We start from the raw sequence: 19,127 nt of genomic DNA, 5'->3' as shown, positions 1-19,127 counted from the left end.
AGTACAGTAAAGCAAAATGACAGAAAAACACACAAACCCAGTTGGAATGACCGAAGTCTGATTTGCACAACAGGACCCAAAGCATGGACTAAACAGCTGAGCATAAAAACAGGGAGGCTGGACGTTAATCCACAGCTTAAGTCTGGCAGAGTCAAAAGGTTTTAGGATCTGCCTTTAGCTTAAGAGTGCAAGAGTCAAGGGAAGCCATCTGGGAAGAGAGTTTCACAGCCTGGAATGCCTAATAAAAAAAGCCTTTGGGTTATATGCACTGTTGGACCTACTCCAGTTGGGTCTAGTAGACCCATTGAAATTAAGACATGATTAACTTAGCTCTATTAATATCAACAGGTCAACTGTGAGTAAAAGTTAGCTATGGGCAACCCATTGAAATCAATAGGCATGACTAACCTTCACAACTGACAACAAGGTCTTGGTAACCACTGTTGCCTTATTCAGTGGGGTTGTTCCTTAACAGATCACCACACCTTTACAACACCTGTGCTGCTGACTCTCAAACTTTGGGACTTTTGAAATATATACAAAAATAATATCAATTTGAGTTGTGCGACTCCAGTTGGGTCTAGTAGACCCAAAAAGCTTAAGCAATGTGGACTAAAGTCGCTTCTGGGCCCCCCAGGATTAGGGGCACTGAAGCTTAAGCTTCATTTGTTTCATAGTAGATCCATCCCTAGCAGGGTTGCCACCTGTCTTGTATAATAAAGGATTGTCCTGTATTGCAGTGTAAAATGCTATGTCCTGTAATGATACAGTATTGTCCTTTATTTCAAATCTTCTCTGTCTGTTTGCTTGCTTGTCTGTCTCTCTGTCTCTGTGCCAAGTTAGGGATCCTCTCCAAACGCATGTGTTTGAAAGGGTGTGTGAATAATAATAATAATAATAATAATAATAATAATAATAATAATTTATTTATTTGTACCCCCGCCCATCTGGCTGGGCTTCCCCAGCCACTCTGGGCGACTTCCAACAATGGAAGTCATGCATAAGCTCTGGGCATGGGTCTAGCCAGGAACTTTTGTTGGGGGGGGGGACACCTCAGTTTGCTATGTATTTTTATTGAATTTTATTGATTTGATGGGTTGCGGCTGCCCCTCCCTGCCCCCCTTGGCTACGCCCAGGGCTCTGGGTAGCCAAGTGCAGACAGATTTACAAATTCAGGTATTTGTGTGTGAGAGAGAGACAAATTCCAGAGGGCCACCCCGTTAGGTTGCAACAGATTGCAGTTTATTTGCTTTGAAGTCACTTCTGCAGCGGGTGCGGGGAGAAAACCGCTTCCCCCAACCGGTCCTGTATTTTGCCAAATCGAAGCTGGCAACCCTCCCAGGACCTTCGTGGGGGTTCCCTGCTCAGAGGTCCCGGACCAGCTCCGTCGGGAGCAGCAGGCGTCTCGTCCGCCAGGGGGTGCTGGGCGCCGCCGCCTCTCGGGCGGCGAGACGGGGCGGGTGGGGGCGCCTGGCAGCGGGCGGCTCTCAGTCGAGGGGCACCGGGCGCCGTCGCCTCTGCTCTCCGCAGTCCCCACCATGAGCCACGCCGTGCCACCTCCCGTTTTCCTGGCGGCCGGAGAAGTTGAGAAGCATTTCCCCGCCGCCAGCCGGCTCGTCCCCGCCCTGGCCACGGCCCTGGCCAACTTCTCCAGCGGCGCCGAGGGAGGCGTCGTGCAGCCGGTGCGCACCGTGGTGCCGATCCAGAAGTACAGCGGGTGAGGATCCGGGATCGGGATGGGGATTTCCTGCTAGGTATATCCCCAGGTGATGTGGGAGGTTTTTTTTGGGGGGGGTCGGTTTGTAGGGATGTCCCCCCGCCCGCCACGACTTCTGCAATAAAGATAATGGATGGGTTTCAAACATAGGTGCTAACTCCTTGGGGCTCTGGGTGCCCCAGCATCCACAAAATTCCCCATAAGGGGCCGGGCACCCACATATTTCGGTACAGCGTGCCTGGCACCCACGACCCAGGGTATCCCCGGTCGCGGGAGCTGGCACTCCTGGATTCAAGTTACTGCTACTCAGAGTAGACCCATTGGATCTAATGGACCCCACTTATTCACGCTTATTAACTGGTCCGCTCTGAGTACAAGTTAGCTGAATGCAATCCAACTAAGTCTTACATAAGAGGAGACCCGGTGGAATTCGTTCCAAGAATTTCAGCCGCGGGTCAGCTCCCAGCACGACTAAAGCTGGTTGACGTTTGCTACGGATGTTCGTTAAGCGGACGAAATTAACCTGGAGAAACTGGGATCTTTTTGTGCCCGCAGCACTCCGTGGGCTTCCCTGGGAGTAAATCCATGGGATCTGGTTATAGGTTAGATCGAGACGTACTCTGCTATGCTAAACCCACTTTACCTGGGAATGAGCTCCCTATGCATTCAATAAAGCTTCCTTTTGAGTTGTTGTTGTTTAGTTGTGTCTGACTCTTTGTGACCCCATGGACCTTGAGTAGACATGGTTAAAAATTGTGGTGTTAGTCATGCTTTGAGTAGATGTGTTGACATCGATGGGGCAACTTAGCAATTAAAAAAGACAAACAACAAAGAAGAAATAACTATTCTTACACACACAATTTACAAGTTTTAAACCATATATATTTAAAATTGGCACATGTTAATGTTCAGTAAAGTAAATACAACAAAATAAGGAATCCACATGGGCATGTACAAACCAGTTTCAGGTATAGTCATATAATTGTTGGGTTTTATTTTGCTGAATTTCATAACGTGTTCATAATAAAAGCAATTGCTGTTTTCACTGCACAGGGAAGAAAGGGAGTGAGCAGTGCTGAGTTGTGCTCTCAGCGGTTACTAACTTGAAGTACAAGTGATTTCATGGGGTCCGCTCTAAGCACGACTAACGCATGCATCCAGTTTTGTGAATGAACATGCATAGAATTGTGCTGTCTGTCTTGCACCCATTGCAAAGGGTCACTTTTGCTTTTTAGAATTTTTTTACCTACAGTCATCAAAGGCTGTACTTTCCCCATTTTGTTCCCTTTTGGACCCTAGAGTCCATGAACGCACATTTGAGTGCATGCCTGCACATGCGATTCCAGCTTTGGGGACTAGATGACCCATTGGGTATGTTCCAACTCTACAATTCTATGCCTCTGTGTGCTCTCTGAAGTAAGCCCTGTTGAGTTCAGTGGGGCTTTCTCCTAGGAAAGTGGGCATAGGATTGTAGATGGGCAGAGAATTCTTGGAAGGGGAATTCTGGGAAGCTTCATTAACTGCAAGCCCTGAAACGACAAAATCCTACAACACAGCTATAAAACTTTGGCACCAGTTTGGAGTGAATTGGACAGTGGCGTAGCGTGGGGGGTGCAGGGGGGGCCGGCCGCACCGGGCGCAACATCTGGGGGTTAGGGTTAGGGTGCACAAATCCACGGGTTAGGGGGCGCAGATCCACGGGTTAGGGGGCACAAATTACTTGCCTTGCCCCGGGTGCTGACAACCCACGCTACGCCACTGGAATTGGACAAGGTTGGATTTCTGGGTGTTAACTTCGAACCACAGCTTGATGTATTAATTACTCAGTTGGGGGCGTGGCACGCTACAAAACGCAGGGTTTGCGCTACAAAGCGGCTGCAAAACTTTGGCACCCTTATGGAGGGGACCCAAAGCTTCAAGGTTTGTAATTAATGAAGCCAGCCTTGGAAGCATCCGCAGCCTGCTGGCCAAGTTGGAAGATGTAGGAACGTTTTTTTTGCAACCTTTCAAGGTGGTGTAATTGAGCCCTTCTCTGGGAAACTGATTGGCTTAGGATCCTGCAGATCTGTGGCTGACCCAGCTCTGCCGCACACCCCATAATGCCCATTTTTGGAACTCTCCGCGCCAGCTTCTTGACTGCCTGTGCAGACATTAATCAGGGTGTTATGGTTGCACTCTGAGTCTTTAGGGTGTCCCCCAAATCCTTGTTGTGCCCAGGTGCTGCTGTCATGAATGCTCACTGTGCTGATGGCACACATGTTTCTGCTTTGATTGACTCTGTACAGTTCCAAACTGTTGTTCTTTCCAAGTAGAATTCAGTCACCCAAGCACTTTGCACGTAAAAATGAGCTACCCAAATTGTGAGCTGTTGAGAATGACAGTCAGGAGCCTTGTGGTCTGCTAGAACATGAGAACAGATTGATTGTGGCAACATTGTGTGTGTGTGTGTGTGTGTGTGTGTGTGTGTGTGTGTGTGGACTGTCTCCCAGAAAATGCTGCTCTCTAAATTCACACACCCACAGCAGACCTGCCAACCTGCTTTGCTGAACCTTAAACAAATTGTTGCAAAAGCTTAGCCTGCGATTTTAGAAGACTTCTTTTGTGGGGGGAAAGAGAAAACAAGTTCCTGAACGCTTGCATCTGTGGCAATTTGCTTGAGGTTTGCTACCCTGGGTTTCTTTGGGAGGAATTCACAGAATGCTGTGTGAGATAGTAAGTCTGCAGGCTTGAGTTTGCTAGCTGATGATGTCAGCCTACAATACTTTCTATGGATGTTCTGAGTCAGAAAGATTGGCTGTTGATTGGTTGTCATCGGTTTAAAAGGGAAACCTGTCCAGCAGTAAGTGGGTGGTGTAGAAGTGTGTGGTCAGAGAGAGAGAGAGATAGAAAGGTCTTCCTATTTGCCTTAAGGTGCAGCCAGGTACTCTGTTTGACTGTATGAACTGCTCGTGTATTACAGCCTGTAGATTATTGTATATATATATAGCTCACAATAAATATACTGCACCACACTGAAGAACCTGGAGCTCTGAGCATTTCTGCTAAAGCGCCGCAGAGAATTCGCGACAAGGCAGGGTAAAAATTCAATAAGGAAATGAACATAGAAATAATTTCCAAGGTCTTTCGCTGACACCTGCCTTGGGCTGCCTATAAAACAGGGGTAGGAAATCTCTGGTCCTCCCTGTGCCAGTCATTGGCTTCGCAGTATGTGTCAATGAAGGCATTGGCAGGGGAAAACTGTTACCTCCTGGAGCTGCTGGCACCATGAAAGCTTCCTAGGACTCCTCCCGGAGGGGCACCACTAAAAGCAGATGGCCACACTGGCCAGCACTTATGAAAGAGCCCTCGAACTTTCTTCCAACCCTGGTGGCTTAAGTTATTCATTACACTTTCTTTAAAGTTTTAGATTAACTTGCTAGCTTAGTTGGGAGCCAGTGTGGTGTAGTGGTTAAGAGCGGTAGTCTCGTAATCTGGGGAACCGGGTTCGCGTCTCCGCTCCTCCACATGCAGCTGCTGGGTGACCTTGGGCCAGTCACACTTCTCTGAAGTCTCTCAGCCCCGCTCACCTCACAGAGTGTTTGTTGTGGGGGAGGAAGGGAAAGGAGAATGTTAGCCACTTTGAGACTCCTGAAGGGGAGTGAAAGGCGGGATATCAAATCCAAACTCTTCTAGTTGCTGAGGGAAGAGACCACACTTGAATGATCATCGCGCCACCTCTGTCTTCTGCTTGTAAGCTTTTTAGGGACCATGCCTGCTTACAGTGAGAAAGATGACGCTTTGACAATCAAGCTGGTGACCTTTTATGAGCACGTGACGGATCCTGCAGTTCCTTCCCATCAAGCAACAGTGCTCCTGTTTGAGCCAAGCAACGGCACTCTCAAAGCTGTAAGTCTCCCAAGGCAACGGTGAGCACAATTTGAACCGCTTTAGCCCCACCAACCTCAGGCTGCTCTCAGCCACCTGACTTCCTGGCTGCCTTTTCCCTTGCATTCAGTCCAGGAGGCGGCCCCAGCTGTCAGTTTTCTCCTCCTCCTCCTCCCTAATCTCAGAGTTGTGCTTGCAGAACCCATCAGGTAGGAGATGGGGACAAAACTAGGGGATAGACAGGCTCTGTCTGTCATTATCTCTGGCGCCACCTACTGTTGGACTCCTTGCCTCCCTCCCAATCAGTCCCAAAGGGCCGTAGTCACCACTGCCTGTCACATGTATGGCGGAGAAGAGCATGGCCCTCACCTCTATCAATGTGTGAGGGGCAATCCCTTGGAGGAGGGATTGGCTGTCAATCCAATCTGGGAATTGTAGCTCTCTGCAGGGAACAGGGATCTCCTAATACCTCTCATCTTAACAAGCCACACTTCCCAGGATCCTTTGGGAGGAAGCCATGACTGTTTAAAGTGGCATGATACAACTTGAAGGTGTTGCATGGATGGGCCTTGTCCACCTGAGGAAAAGCATTTTGTATTTAATCTTGCATCTTGCTGTTTTTCTTTTCGTTCTGTTTGATGTTCTCCTTTGGAAAGGTCATGGATGGTAGCGTCATAACAGCCAAACGGACAGCGGCTGTTTCTGCGATAGCCACCAAGGTGGGTGCTTTTTATGAAGTGGGACGAAGAAAGGGGCTGTGGTTTGGGAAATACGGCAGCACTGTCTTTAGCAAAAATCCACACAGCGCCCCCAAATTTAGTTTAGCCCCCAAATTAACTTTTATTATGCTTATGTCAGACACCACGCTTACTCCTTATTTCTTGTTTACGAAAGAAGGGAGGAGAAAGAAACAAACTTTTTTATTTGCTCATTTATTTACAATACACTTATACAGTACATTTATACACAATACACCACACTAAACAAGTATTGTTTAGGCACCTAACATAATATTTTTATGTAAGAGTTGATTTCAAGAGTTAATGTCAAGAGCCATTGTTGAGTCTGACAAGCGCTGCCGTTGTGAATGACAAGCGCCGCCGCTGCCACAGCGCATCTTTGATAAATGAGCGCACAAAGTCGAAAGTCCTTTAGTGAAATAGTTGGTATGCATTTCGGTAATACCTAGGTATATATGTATTTTGTTTTTCCAGCTTGATCAAAATTATTTATTATTTCATAACAGGTAGATAGTTAAGAGCTTAGGTGGGTTCAGCAGTGGGCACCTGGCGCCCCCCAGAATTCAGCACCCGGGTGTCTCGCACCCCTTGCACCCCCGGGTAAAGACGGCCCTGGAAAATGGCATGGTGGGCCAAATTAGAAACACCCCCCACCCAGCAGGCCAGGATTGACCAACAGACTGGGTGTTCCCTACCTGATAGAAGGCCATGGACTTTAGGGTTGGCAAAAGTTGTTAATATGAAAGGTGCCATATGAACAAGTTTTTTACCTTCCCCTGTTGGATATATTTTCAGCACTTAATGCCGGTGGATTCTGAAGTGCTGTGTATCCTAGGAGCTGGTGTTCAAGCCTACAGCCACTATGAGATTTTCACAGAGATGTTCTCGTTTAAGGAGGTAGGAAGTTCAATTAAACCAACTGATTTTTATTTATTTTTTAACAAATTTACCACTCAACAATAGCCTCTGCCTTAGGCATTTCTAGCACATACAGAGTACCTGTTGGTTTGTCAGGCACCTTTTGGTCCCCCCCCCTTAATCTCTTAATCAGGGGTGGGCATACTTCAAGATTGTGGGATCTGCTTTGTTTCTTAAAGGTAAAGGGACCCCTGACCATTAGGTCCAGTCGTGACCGACTCTGGGGTTGCGGCGCTAATCTTGATTTATTGGCCGAGGGAGTCAGCATACAGCTTCCGGGTCATGTGGCCAGTATGACTAAGCCGCTTCTGGTGAACCAGAGCAGCGCACGGAAACGCCGTTTACCTTCCCGCTGGAGCGGTACCTATTTATCTACTTGCACTTTGATGTGCTTTCGAACTGCTAGGTTGGCAGGAGCAGGGACTGAGCAACGGGCGCTCACCCTGTGGTGGGGATTCAAACTGCCGACCTTCTGATCGGCAAGTCCTAGGCTCTGTGGTTTAACCCACAGCGCTACCCACGTCCCACTTTGTTTCTTAGGACCCTGAAATTCACCAGCTGGAGCCAAGTGTAAATCATGGCATAGAGTTAAGGAAGAAGATATCTCTGAGGGCATCTCAGCCTCTCAGGGATTTGTTCCTCCCGCTCCCAGTTTTGCAAAGAAAGAATAAGACATTTTAGCAGAGGCTGCAGCATTGATAAAATCAAACCAATTATCAAGGGTTCTTAGGTATACTACAATATTGTATAAGTTTCTCTTTCAACAGTGTAGCTTACAGAGTTAATTACTATTTTCTTCTTTCATTTCTCCTCATCCTGCGGAGAAAATCAGATAGAGAACAAAGTCAGCATCAGCATTACAGGGATCAAAAAAGAAACCGTTGCCAGCAAATTGACTTCCATGATTTTCAAAGCTGCTGAAGATGTAGCCTGGGGATTTGTTTTCCGTTCCAGAAATGAACTCTCTGTTGTTTTTGATGGGAATAGGGATCCTGTGCCAGATTAGCGCCTGGTGGGGGTGGCAAGGCCTGGCCTGGTGCTACAAGGGAGGAGAGAGTAAGGAAAGGTTGGGATTACTTTGTAGATATTCTGGCCTGGCTTCCTTAGAGTCCGTGCACAGACTGTTGACTCCTGCTTATCTCCTTGACTGGCCAGGCCCACTTGAGATTACAGCAATTACAAGAATACCATTCAACTACAGAGGCAATAATAAAATTCAGCTGTGGAGGCAAGAGACCACCCACCTTTCTTTTCACCTCTTGGAGCAAAAAAATAGACCTCTAAGAAGCCTAGGATTGGCTGATTTGAAGTCTGAGTGGACATATGAGAGCCATCTTCAAACATCTCAAGGGCTGGCACATGGAAGATGGAGTAAGCTTGTTTTCTGCTGCTCCAGAGGTTAGGATCTGAACCAATGGATTCAAGTGACAAGAAAGGAGAGTCTAACTAAATATTAGGAAAAACTCACTGACAGTAAGAGCTGTTTGATAGTGGAAAGGACTACAGTCGTACCTTGGAAGCTGAACAGAATCCGTTCCGGAAGTCCATTCAACTTCCAAAACGTTTGGAAACCAAGGTGCAGCTTCTGATTGGCTGCAGGAAGTTCCTGCAGCCAATCAGAAGCTGTGGAAGCCACAGCGGATGTTCGGGTTCCGAAAGAATGTTTGCAAACCAGAACACTCACTTCCAGGTTTGTGACGTTTGGGAGCCAAAACGTTTGACTCCCAAGGCATTTGTCAACCGAGGTAAGACTGTACCTGGGCAGGTGGTGGACTCTCCTTCATTCAAACAGGGGTTGGATGGCCATCTGCATAATTCCTCCACTGCAAGGGATTGGACTAGATGACCCTTGGGGTACCTTCCAGTTTCCTTCCAGATCTATGATTCTATGATCCTAGGGATATAAAATACCCTGTTATAACACCTGAAGCCACTGTCCATCTTCTGATTGCATGTTGCTGCTTCTTTTGCCTGGTCCTGGACCTCACTGCCATTGCATGGGGCCAAGCATGGCTGAGGAATGCATTAGGGACTGGCAAATAAATTTTATGCATTTTCTTGTGTTTGCACTCTCCTGGAAAAGTGTCCACAGGTCCCCTGTCCACGTTGTAGGACTTCCTTGAGGCCAAGATTTTATATAGTCCCCGAGAGGGTCAAAGACCAGCCGCTCCATTTCCCTTGTAGGTGAAGATCTGGAATCGGACCAAGGAGAAAGCAGAGAAGTTTGCGCGCTCGGTTCATGGGCCGGTCCAAGTCTGCTCTTCTGCTCAGGAGGCTGTCACCGGGGCGGATGTGATCGTAACAGTCACGATGGCAACAAAGCCAATTTTGCACGGAGAATGGGTGAAGCCCGGGGCCCATATCAACGGTAATGTATGCTTTGTGTATGGATTTCTCCCTCTCTGGATACTTAAAGGGGTGGTTGACTTTGTTGGAACCAGGGAGCGTGATGTGGTCCAAATACTACGGGGGATTGGACCTGTTTTCTGGTGTTCCCAAACAGCTCCTTAAAGTGATAAGGGAGGGTTTTGGGGCTAAACGTTAGGAAGAGCTTCCAAATAATTTGAGCTGTTCAACACAGAAGCAGGCTCCTTTGGAAGTGATGGACTCTCCTTTACTGAAGGATTTAAAGCAAGGGGTCAGGATCCTTGATTCCCCCTCCCTGGTCAACATCTCAGCTGGGAAAGCCACTCACTTGTCCATCTCCTGATATCACCATGATGGAGGAGGGGAAAATTGATGCCCGTTGGCCATGATGGCTATACTCTGCCTCCATGGTCAGAGGTAGCAATGCTTTTGCATACCATTTGCTGGCAACCACAGGAAGGGGAGAGAGCTGTGTCTTCAGGTCCTGCTTGGGGACTTTCCCTCAGGCATCTGATTGGCCACCGTGAGACCAGGAGGCTGGACTAGATGGGCCATCAACCTGATCCACCAGACTCTTAGCTACATATGCTCTTATCAGCTGGTCAGCGGTGACAACCAGCCTTTCTTCCCAAGAAACAGTCGGAAGCAGTAGCATAAGTGGAGTAATGAGACTGTTGTCCTAACCTTGAGCAGAAGGATCTAGGTGTGGTGCAAGATTGGCCGTCAATATTCAACAAAAGTGTTAGCACTGCTCCCAGAAATAGGCTTAGTTGGAAAAGGGAAAAAGAAAAGCACTTTGCTTTAATGAGCTTTAGCTAAAGCATCTGGCAAAGGATTAGCTGATCCAGATTAACTGGTTTTAAAGAGGGGGTGCTAATCTGTTTACAATATCGATGCGAGGCACACTAACATTGTACTGCAGTCTGTTAAAATCGGTAGGATACACAATGTAGAAAACATAAAAACATTCCTGAGGCTCACCTGTATTCCACATTCACTAATTACTCAGTACAGAATTTAATGATAGGCACATCAATTTGAATATAATATTGGGGAGCCCTAGGTAAAAACCACCCCACCCTGCCCTGTCAATCACAAGACACAGCGTGCACATCCCATTTGAACAGCAATGCCCATTAACTTTGAGGGGCAGCCCCCTCAAATATATTATTGCGGGGGGGGGCCTCGGCTTCTAGGAGTTGGCTCCTCCTTCCATTGTGAGTTCTCTGAGTGGGGACCAATCACATCTCTTTTCAGGGTTTGGCTCTATTCTCTGATGAATACCTTCACAGCAGATGAAGAACCGGCCGGTTCTTTCTTGGAAAATTTCTTTGAACTCTGGTTTATTCTCATTTTACTTCCTGAAATGACCTCCCAGGGTTAAAAGGTTCCTGCAGATGTCTCCCTTCTTTACATTAGACCCATTGAGATTAATGAACTTCAGTTAATTGTGTGTATTAATTTCTTCTCTGATTAGAATCTAGTTGCATCATATAGCCCACTCCACTTCTGTCCTGCATTGTCTGCAAAGGACATAGAAAGGGATTCATGGAAGCGAATGGGAGGTGCAATTCGAGATTTCATCACTGTCTGACCGATTTCCACCCACCCCTCCATAATCAATGCTTTGTGTGATGGATTCTTCATATTGTGTAGAGGCACACCACAAAGGGTCAGGGGATAATTGGTGTCCTCGTTCACCACCGCAACACATAAACAAAGCACTGCCTATCCTTGCGTCACCACACATTAGGAACTCATTCCTAATGCTTGAGCAGGTTTTCAGAAAAATATGTGAGTCTTTCTCTGTTTTGTATAGCTGCTTTCTGTTGCTTTCTTTATATCTGCTTAAAAGGAGGCTGATGGTGGCTCATTCTCCTTAATTATAGGTTTTGGATGAAAACAAAACAACAACAACAGCCCTACAGCAAAATCTCTCCTAAAATTTCAAGTGATGCAATCAAATATTGTCACATGTGTAAGGGCTTTCAACCAGATGATGGGTTGAAAGTGTGCCACAAAACAAAAAACTTTGCCAAATAGCTAAGCCTGCCGTGATCCAGTGGTGCAGGATTCTATCGCCTCTTGTGAGGATTCTGACTAACATCATGCCAGTTGTCTGAAGGAAGAACTGTATGGCAGGATCTTATCTGAGGGGAAAGAGTGCTTCTGGGGAAGGACTGCTCCTTATTTATTTTTTTATTTTTTATTTTTGCTGCAAGCTGATGGGAGCTCTTTTTATTGGAATTAATTTTGGTCAATTTCACTTGCAACTCATTTGCAACAGGACACCCTAAAGCAGTTCGCAAACATATGTAAAATGTATGTAAAACAGTTACGTGCTCTTTATTGAGGGCAAGACAGCCAGAACCACCAGTGGCATCAGCTGTAAGTTGAAGATCTGTTAAGCAGAAGAATGTGTGAATTTGCTTTTTCCTCCCCCCCCCCGCCCCCTTTCCCCCTTTCCCTTTAGAGCTATGTCTTCATAAGGCGCCCTGGAAGCCTCACTAGCTGAATGCGTGGGATCTAAATGCTAGGGGTATTCTTACTGCAGAAGTGTCCCCCTCCACACGGCATATGGCTCAAAATCTGTGGGTCTGGGATTGCACATGAGAAGTCTGGCTTCCTCGTTGTGAGGAGAAGACTTGGGGCTGGGAGATCTTGTGCTACCAAGTAGCCCCTGCCTCCATTTTGGTATGCTTGCCACTTCCGCTCTTGGGTGAACTTGAAGTGGCTGGAGCTGGGGAGCATAAAACCATAGAATTATAGAGTTGGAAGAGACCAGGTGAACATGAAATTTATTACCCCCAGAGACCAGCTTGAGAAACACAAATGGAACTACAATCCCATTAGCAAAACAAACATTCAAAACAATAAACAACAATAGATTTTAAGTTTAAAAGTATGATAGGCATATAAACACATAAAAACTTTAAAATAGACTACCTTAGAGAAATGACCCAAAAACATCCGTGGGTCCGGGTTTGGGAATTTTCTTAACAAACTAGATTGAATCGGGGGGTGGTCTGAGCCTACAGATCTGTGCGCAGAATCTGGCCACAGGCCGGGTTATCTTGTGGTCTTTGCCTAACGGGAGAAGATCCAATGTTTGCTTTACTGGGAGGTCAGTAAGCCTCACCAGCAGGGGGTCAATGGTTTCTCTACGTGCCTCATCGTAAAAGGGACATCTAAAAAATATGTGTTCGGGGATTCCTATATCCCCCCAATGGACAGGCGCAAATTCTCTGGTCATATGGGACTTTTTAAAAGGATCCTTCCAAGACTGGCGAGGGCAGAGCCGAGCTTCTGGCAAGTGTAAAAGGCCTTCTTGCATTTTTGAATACAAGAAAAAAGAGATATGCTGCTGGTGCAGCTATATATCTCTTGATTTCTACAATTTTGTAGTTGGGGCACCTTAAGCAGTCCTGTTGTCTCTCGGTCGGAAGAGACCATAAGGCTCATCGACTCCAACCCTCTGCAATGCAGGAAACTTTTGACCATGACTCTGAGATTAAGAGTCTCAGGCTTTACCAACTGAGCTATCCCAGTTTAGGATGAATGGAGCCAGTCTGAGCAAACTGCTTCCATTTTCGCAGGCAGGATTTTATGTGGGAAGTGGTCTCGGAGGTGGGGCCAGTCTAGGTTCATAGGTTTCATTGAGAATTGTAGGTGAACCTGTGACAAAATCAAGGGTTTCTGGCATATGGTATATGAAGAGTTAAATAAAATATTTAAATAAACTTTTGTAAAAAGAAAAAGAAAAAAGGAAGAAGCTTTTTTATTGGGTATACTAGATTCAGATATCGTTAGGGAAAACAGGAAAATAATTCCTATATGCAACAGTGGCAGCGAGAACCCTAATTGTAAAAAATTGGAAAAATGAGACAGCACCAACAAAAAAAGAATGGCAAGAAAAATTATTTGATTACACTGAGATGGCTAGAATGGCAGATGCAATTAGGGGTCAGTCTAAACAAAAATTTCAAAAAGAATGGGAAAAATACAGAGATTATCTTAAAAAGCGGTGCTTTCAAATTAATATCTGGACTTGTTTTGATTAAGTTTTGCAAAACAAATTATGGTATAAAAGCTTAAAATGGAAAGAAAAGGGGTGGGGGGATGAAGTGAGAAGGAAACAGTTTACTAAATATGAAAGCAGCCCCCGGTTGAGGACGAAGGAAGTCAACTAGAAGAAAAGAAGAACTGAAATATGGTTACATATTCATTATTTTTTTCGTATTGGTTTTGTATTTTCTTTTTAAGTTTTCTTTTTTAATGTTATGTGTGTTTGTGTTGCAAAAGAAAATAAATGTGAAATGAAAAAAAGAGAGAATCGTAGGTCTGTGAGGAGAACAGGGATCTCCTAATGACCCTTAATAAACTACAGCACCCAGGGTTCTTTGGGGGAAGCCATCTCTGTTTAAAGTGGTATGATACTGCTTTCCGTATATGGTGTAGATGTGGCTACTGTAAATGATACCAGAGCATGAACGAAGCCCATGGTTCAGCCTGGAGTCATTCAGCACCCTTTGCGTGTTAAGCATTAATATCGCTCCTGCTCTGCAAGAGTCATTTAAAGGCAATTGTCAATTGTGAACAAATTGTACCCATAAGGTTGGGGTGGTTGTCTTAACCCTTTTCATCTTGGGAGATAAATCTCCAATTTGTTTGATTCTGACTTTTAGCCGTTGGAGCAAGCAGGCCTGACTGGCGGGAGCTGGACGACGATGCGATGAGGAACTCTGTGTTGTACGTCGATTCGAGAGAGGCTGCTATCCGTGAATCGGGAGACGTCATTTTATCGGGGGTAAGCAAGCAGGGGCGGGAGGGTGGAGAGTTGTGTGTCTCCTTCTTTTACCTTGAGTGAAGTTCCTGGCACCTTTGCCCAAGGTAGCCCCAAGTACTTTTGGAGATTTCTGTGGGGATGACCCCAAGTTTGAGGGGAAATTTTGGCAAAGGACCCTCTGAAGGACTCCTATATTTTGTGGGGCGCTGGCCACAGGTTTACCTCACCGTTCCATCAAATTAAATTTCCCACAATCCCCCTGTGTAGCATTGTTACTTCCATTGGAGCTGCCATTTTAATTTCCCACAATCCCCAGGAGTGACTCTACACCAGGGGGATTGTGGGGAAGTTAAAATGGTGGTTTACACAGACTGAGCCATTCAGGGTAGATATCTGGACCCTCAGTCTCTGCTAGCTGCCTGAGGGTGCCAAGTGCTGGTGCCAGGCCTGGTTTTCTGTGGGGACTGAAATCTTAAGAACTTGTAACTGTGTTTAAAGGCAGGGCCAGAGCTCAGCGTGGGGAGACCCCAAAACTCTTCCCCCACTCCACCCCACAGGATTTCCTGCAAAATCTCAGCTTCCCCGAAGTCTTTCGATACCTTCCACTTGTGGTGCTGTTTTGGCTCTGAAAGCCATGCCGCACTCAGTCTGAACCTCAGAAAAAGGTGGCACCAGAGGTTGACAAAAGCTGTGTGTTTGTTTTGCAGGCAGAGATTTTTGCAGAGCTGGGTGAGGTGGTGCTGGGAACAAAACCAGCTTTGCGTGAGAAAACCACTGTGTTCAAGTCCCTGGGTAAGAATGGCCCCTTGCTGTGCATGAATAAGAGTGCAAGACAACGCTTTATTATTTATCCCCCCCTCCTTGCGTGAGAATGCTGGCGATTATCTTCAAACTGACAACGGATTCCCCCCATTTAACAAAGGCAGACATGCCTCTTTCCCTCCTCGAAGACACAAGACAGAAGCCATTAGAATCAACAGGGAAGCGAAGATGAATGAATGTATTGTTCGTCTTTGTACGCTACTTGAGCTCTATTCCCACCCCACCCCCCAAGACTTAAGAACTTAACAAGAGTCTGGAGACCCAAGTTAGGGAAACCCTGATCTATTCCAACCCTCTGCAGTGCAGGAACATTTCGTCCAATGTGGGGCTCGAACCCCCTAGCCTGAGATTAAGAGACTCGTGCTCTACCTACTGAGCTATCCCCTTTCTATTGCCTTTTGGAACTCTGCAGGACCAGCTTTAGAGCTGTGACCCAAAGAGGAAGTAGTTCCCTTTGAAGTGAGTTCTTAAATGAATGAAAGTACTTCTGGAACAGCCTCGGTGTTAAATAATAGTTGTGCGTGTGCCTTTCTTCCCTGAGAACAGCTGGCAGTCTAGATGGACTTCGTGCCTGTAGGGTGTGGAGCTGGCAACCCTTTGATCAGTGAGCAGGGCCATGCTGCCTTTGTTCTTGCTCCATGGAGGGCAACTTCCTGAAAATGGGACATGGGTTGGTTGCAATTGTTGGTCAGCAGGCCAGTTAATTAGGTGAGGGTCTTTGGGGTCTTGTCATCTTTTTTGCCACTCTGGAGTAATTGAGGCTGCTTACACACTGTACAGGGACGCGGGTGGTGCTGTGGGTTAAACCACAGAGCCTAGGACTTGCCGATCAGAAGGTCGGCGGTTCGAATCCCCACGACGGGGTGAGGTCCTATTGCCCGTCCCTGCTCCTGCCCACCTAGCAGTTCGAAAGCACATCAAAGTGCAAGTAGATAAATAGGTACCGCTCTGGCGGGAAGGTAAATGGTGTTTCCGTGTGCTGCTCAGGTTCTCCAGAAGCGGCTTGGTCATGCTGGCCACATGACCCGGAAGCTGTTTCCCGGCTCCCTCGGCCAATAAAGCGAGATGAGCGCCGCAACCCCAGAGTTGGTCACGACTGGACCTAATGGTCAGGGGTCCCTTTACCTTTTTACACTTGTTGTTTTTTAGTTGTTTAGTTGTGTCCGACTCTTCATGACCCCATGGACCAGAGCACGCCAGGCACTCCTGTCTTCCACTGCCTCCCACAGTTTGGTCAGACTCATGTTTGTGGCTTCGAGAACACTGTCCAACCATCTCTTTTTACACACTGTACACTTAAAGCAGGGTTTCCCAAATCTGGTTCTCCAGCTGTTGTTGGACTACAACTCCCATAATCCCTAGCTAGCAGGACCAGTGGTCGGTCCCCTCCCTCCCCAAAAACAGCTGGAGACCCGAGTTTGGGAAACCCTGACTTAAAGCACATGGCTTCCTCCAAAGAACCCTGGGAGCTACAGTTCCTAGCCCTCTTAACAAACTACAGTTCCCAGGATTCTTTGGGGGAAGTTATGTGCTTCAAATACATGGTGGCACTGGTGGAAGTTGGCGTCCAACATCTCGAGGGCAGCATACTAGGGAAGGATGGTGTGGATAGTATTAGAGTCTTGGGTCTTACAGCTGTTGCTAAATTACAACTCCCATCAGCCCCAGCAAGCATGGTCAATGGTCAGGATGGTGGGAGTTCAACATCTGGAGGATTAATGGTTCCCCACACCTGTATCAGATGGACCAATTTATGTGCAAATTTGCTTAATATGCAGACTCTTTGGGGTATTGTGGAATGTAGTAGAAGTGACAGATTTTAAAATACTTGTATATGATCTGATCATTCTTTTCTTCCAGAAAATACTGTGGGGTTCCCCTCATCCTTGTTGACTGTGATGTCAATTGTTGTTTATTTTAGGAATGGCGATTGAAGACACAGTCCCGGCGAAAATGATATTTGATTCCTGGTCGGCTGGCAGCTAAAATGAAGATCTTCCAATAATCCAAGCCCCAAACCAATATTGAGAATGAAGCAGCATTTAGGGTTGTATTCCCACTTTTAGCAGGAGCTGTTTTTAAAAAAATAAAAATGATAACATTACAATCTTATGCCCACTTACAATGGGAGAAAATCTCATTGAATTTGGGGGTGCTTTCTTTTGAATCAATATGCATAGGATTGCAGTATAACTTTTTATTTTTTTATAGTCTTTCTGTTGCGGACAAAGTAGTCAAAATAGAAGAATAGAATAAACCAAACTTTTGTGACATGCATAACCGATATGTTTTTCTGTCCACTTTGGTTTTGATTTACACTATTCAATTCTGTCTTGTACTCACTGTGAGGTAAACAGGCACAGGGTTCACCCCCGAAAAAAAAAATCTTTAGAAGGTTACATAATTTCTTGCTGCAAAGCATTAGGCTGAAAATTATTATCAATAATAATAATAGGCTCCAACCACATTTTTGAGTCCCATTTGGCAGCTTAATTTCATACCTTCTCAAGGATGAGAAATAGTTCAAGAGGCTCATCTATGATTAAGCTTGCCACAGTTGTAAAATAATAACTGGAATTTGCAGTTCTCTCCTACCTTCCCTGCCTTTTGTTGACACTGAGTGGATCAAGGAGGATTGCAAAAAATCATAATCGTGATGTGGGTCAAATCCTTTTGAGCGCTATTTGCTGAAAAAATAGAGTAACAGAACACTACATTTTGTATTGCTTTTATACGTACTGACTTTCCCCTCTTACACTTTATTTTCTTTTTTAATTGAAGTGAGTCTGTGTTGGTTGAAAATCTCTGGTAATGGGTATCTACTGAATTTTGCTACAAGATAAAATGGTTATTTGCATTTTGATCAGATTTATTCCAAACGTATCAGCATTTGGTGTTTTCACAAGAAGTGGAGAGGGTGTACATGCCACGGTTTTCAAGATAATTCATGGTGTTTAAGAAGTGGCTAGAGAGAGGTCGCCCTCCCCTCAGAATACTAGACCCCAGGGTCATCCAATTAAATTAATTGGCAGGATATTCAGGACAAACAAAAAGCCCTTCTTTGCAGAACAGTTAATTTATATGTGGCATTCACTGCCACAGGTTGCAAGGATGACCTCTGGCACATATGGCTTTGAGAGGAGAGAGGACCATTTTCATGGAAGTCTTATCAGTAGGCCTTAGCGTCTCCCTCTGCAGGGCACTTGTTTTGTTCTAAAATTTCAGACCCAGTTTGACTTTTATTTCCCATGTGTGCATGGGATGTCTTTTAGCCAACCTGATCTTTACAGCCTAACTAACAGCCTGAAGAAGCCAACTGATCTCAAACAGCAATGTTATGCTGGTGCAGATATGCTCTAATGGCTGGTGGGCAGTGGTAGCTGCTGAAGGATGCCAGTTGCCAACTAGGGGCTCAAGCATATGGCTGGGTGGCAAGAGAGTGGTTACCCCTGACAGTGATGGGGGATCTGGTGCCTGTCCAGCCAGCATGGGTAATGGTCAGGGGTGAAGTGAATTGTTGTTTGGCAACAACTGGAGGACAAAGGGCCCCCAGTTGTGGAGTTCACTTCATCAATCCTGGAGGGCGTAATCTCTGACCAATCAATGGATACAAGCAAGTAAATGAAGTCAAGGTCTAAATCCATGATGGCCAAACTTGGCCCGCTAGCTGTTTTGGGACTACAACTCCCATCATCCCTAGCTAACAGGACCAGTGGTCAGAGATGATGGGAATTGTAGTCCCAGAACAGCTGGAGGGCCAAGTTTGGCCATCACTAGAAATGAATACAATATATTTCTATCATGTAGGTCTATAAGAATTTGAAAACTTTGCAAAAAAAGAAAAGGTCTATGCCTGGAAGCCAATAGAATGTATACCAACAACCCCCCCCCCAAAAAAATCCTTATGTACTTC

General features: G+C 46.0%; 1 protein-coding gene across 1 annotated transcript; it reads left to right on the top strand.

Annotated features, from left to right (window-relative positions):
• Window positions 1–1,429: 1,429 nt before the first annotated feature.
• Window positions 1,430–17,494, top strand: CRYM (crystallin mu). The gene is made up of 8 exons (XM_083585361.1): window positions 1,430–1,717; window positions 5,452–5,602; window positions 6,238–6,300; window positions 7,117–7,218; window positions 9,424–9,607; window positions 14,292–14,413; window positions 15,100–15,184; window positions 17,136–17,494. Exons 1-8 carry the CDS (start codon window positions 1,539–1,541, stop codon window positions 17,198–17,200), a joined length of 951 nt encoding a protein of 316 aa, XP_083441487.1. The 5' UTR covers window positions 1,430–1,538; the 3' UTR covers window positions 17,201–17,494.
• The last annotated feature ends 1,633 nt before the right edge of the window (window positions 17,495–19,127 follow it).

This window comes from Podarcis filfolensis (assembly GCF_964270895.1).
Source record: "Podarcis filfolensis genome assembly, chromosome: 14".
Lineage (NCBI taxonomy): Eukaryota > Metazoa > Chordata > Lepidosauria > Squamata > Lacertidae > Podarcis > Podarcis filfolensis.
This window is presented reverse-complemented; position numbering and strand designations above follow the sequence as displayed.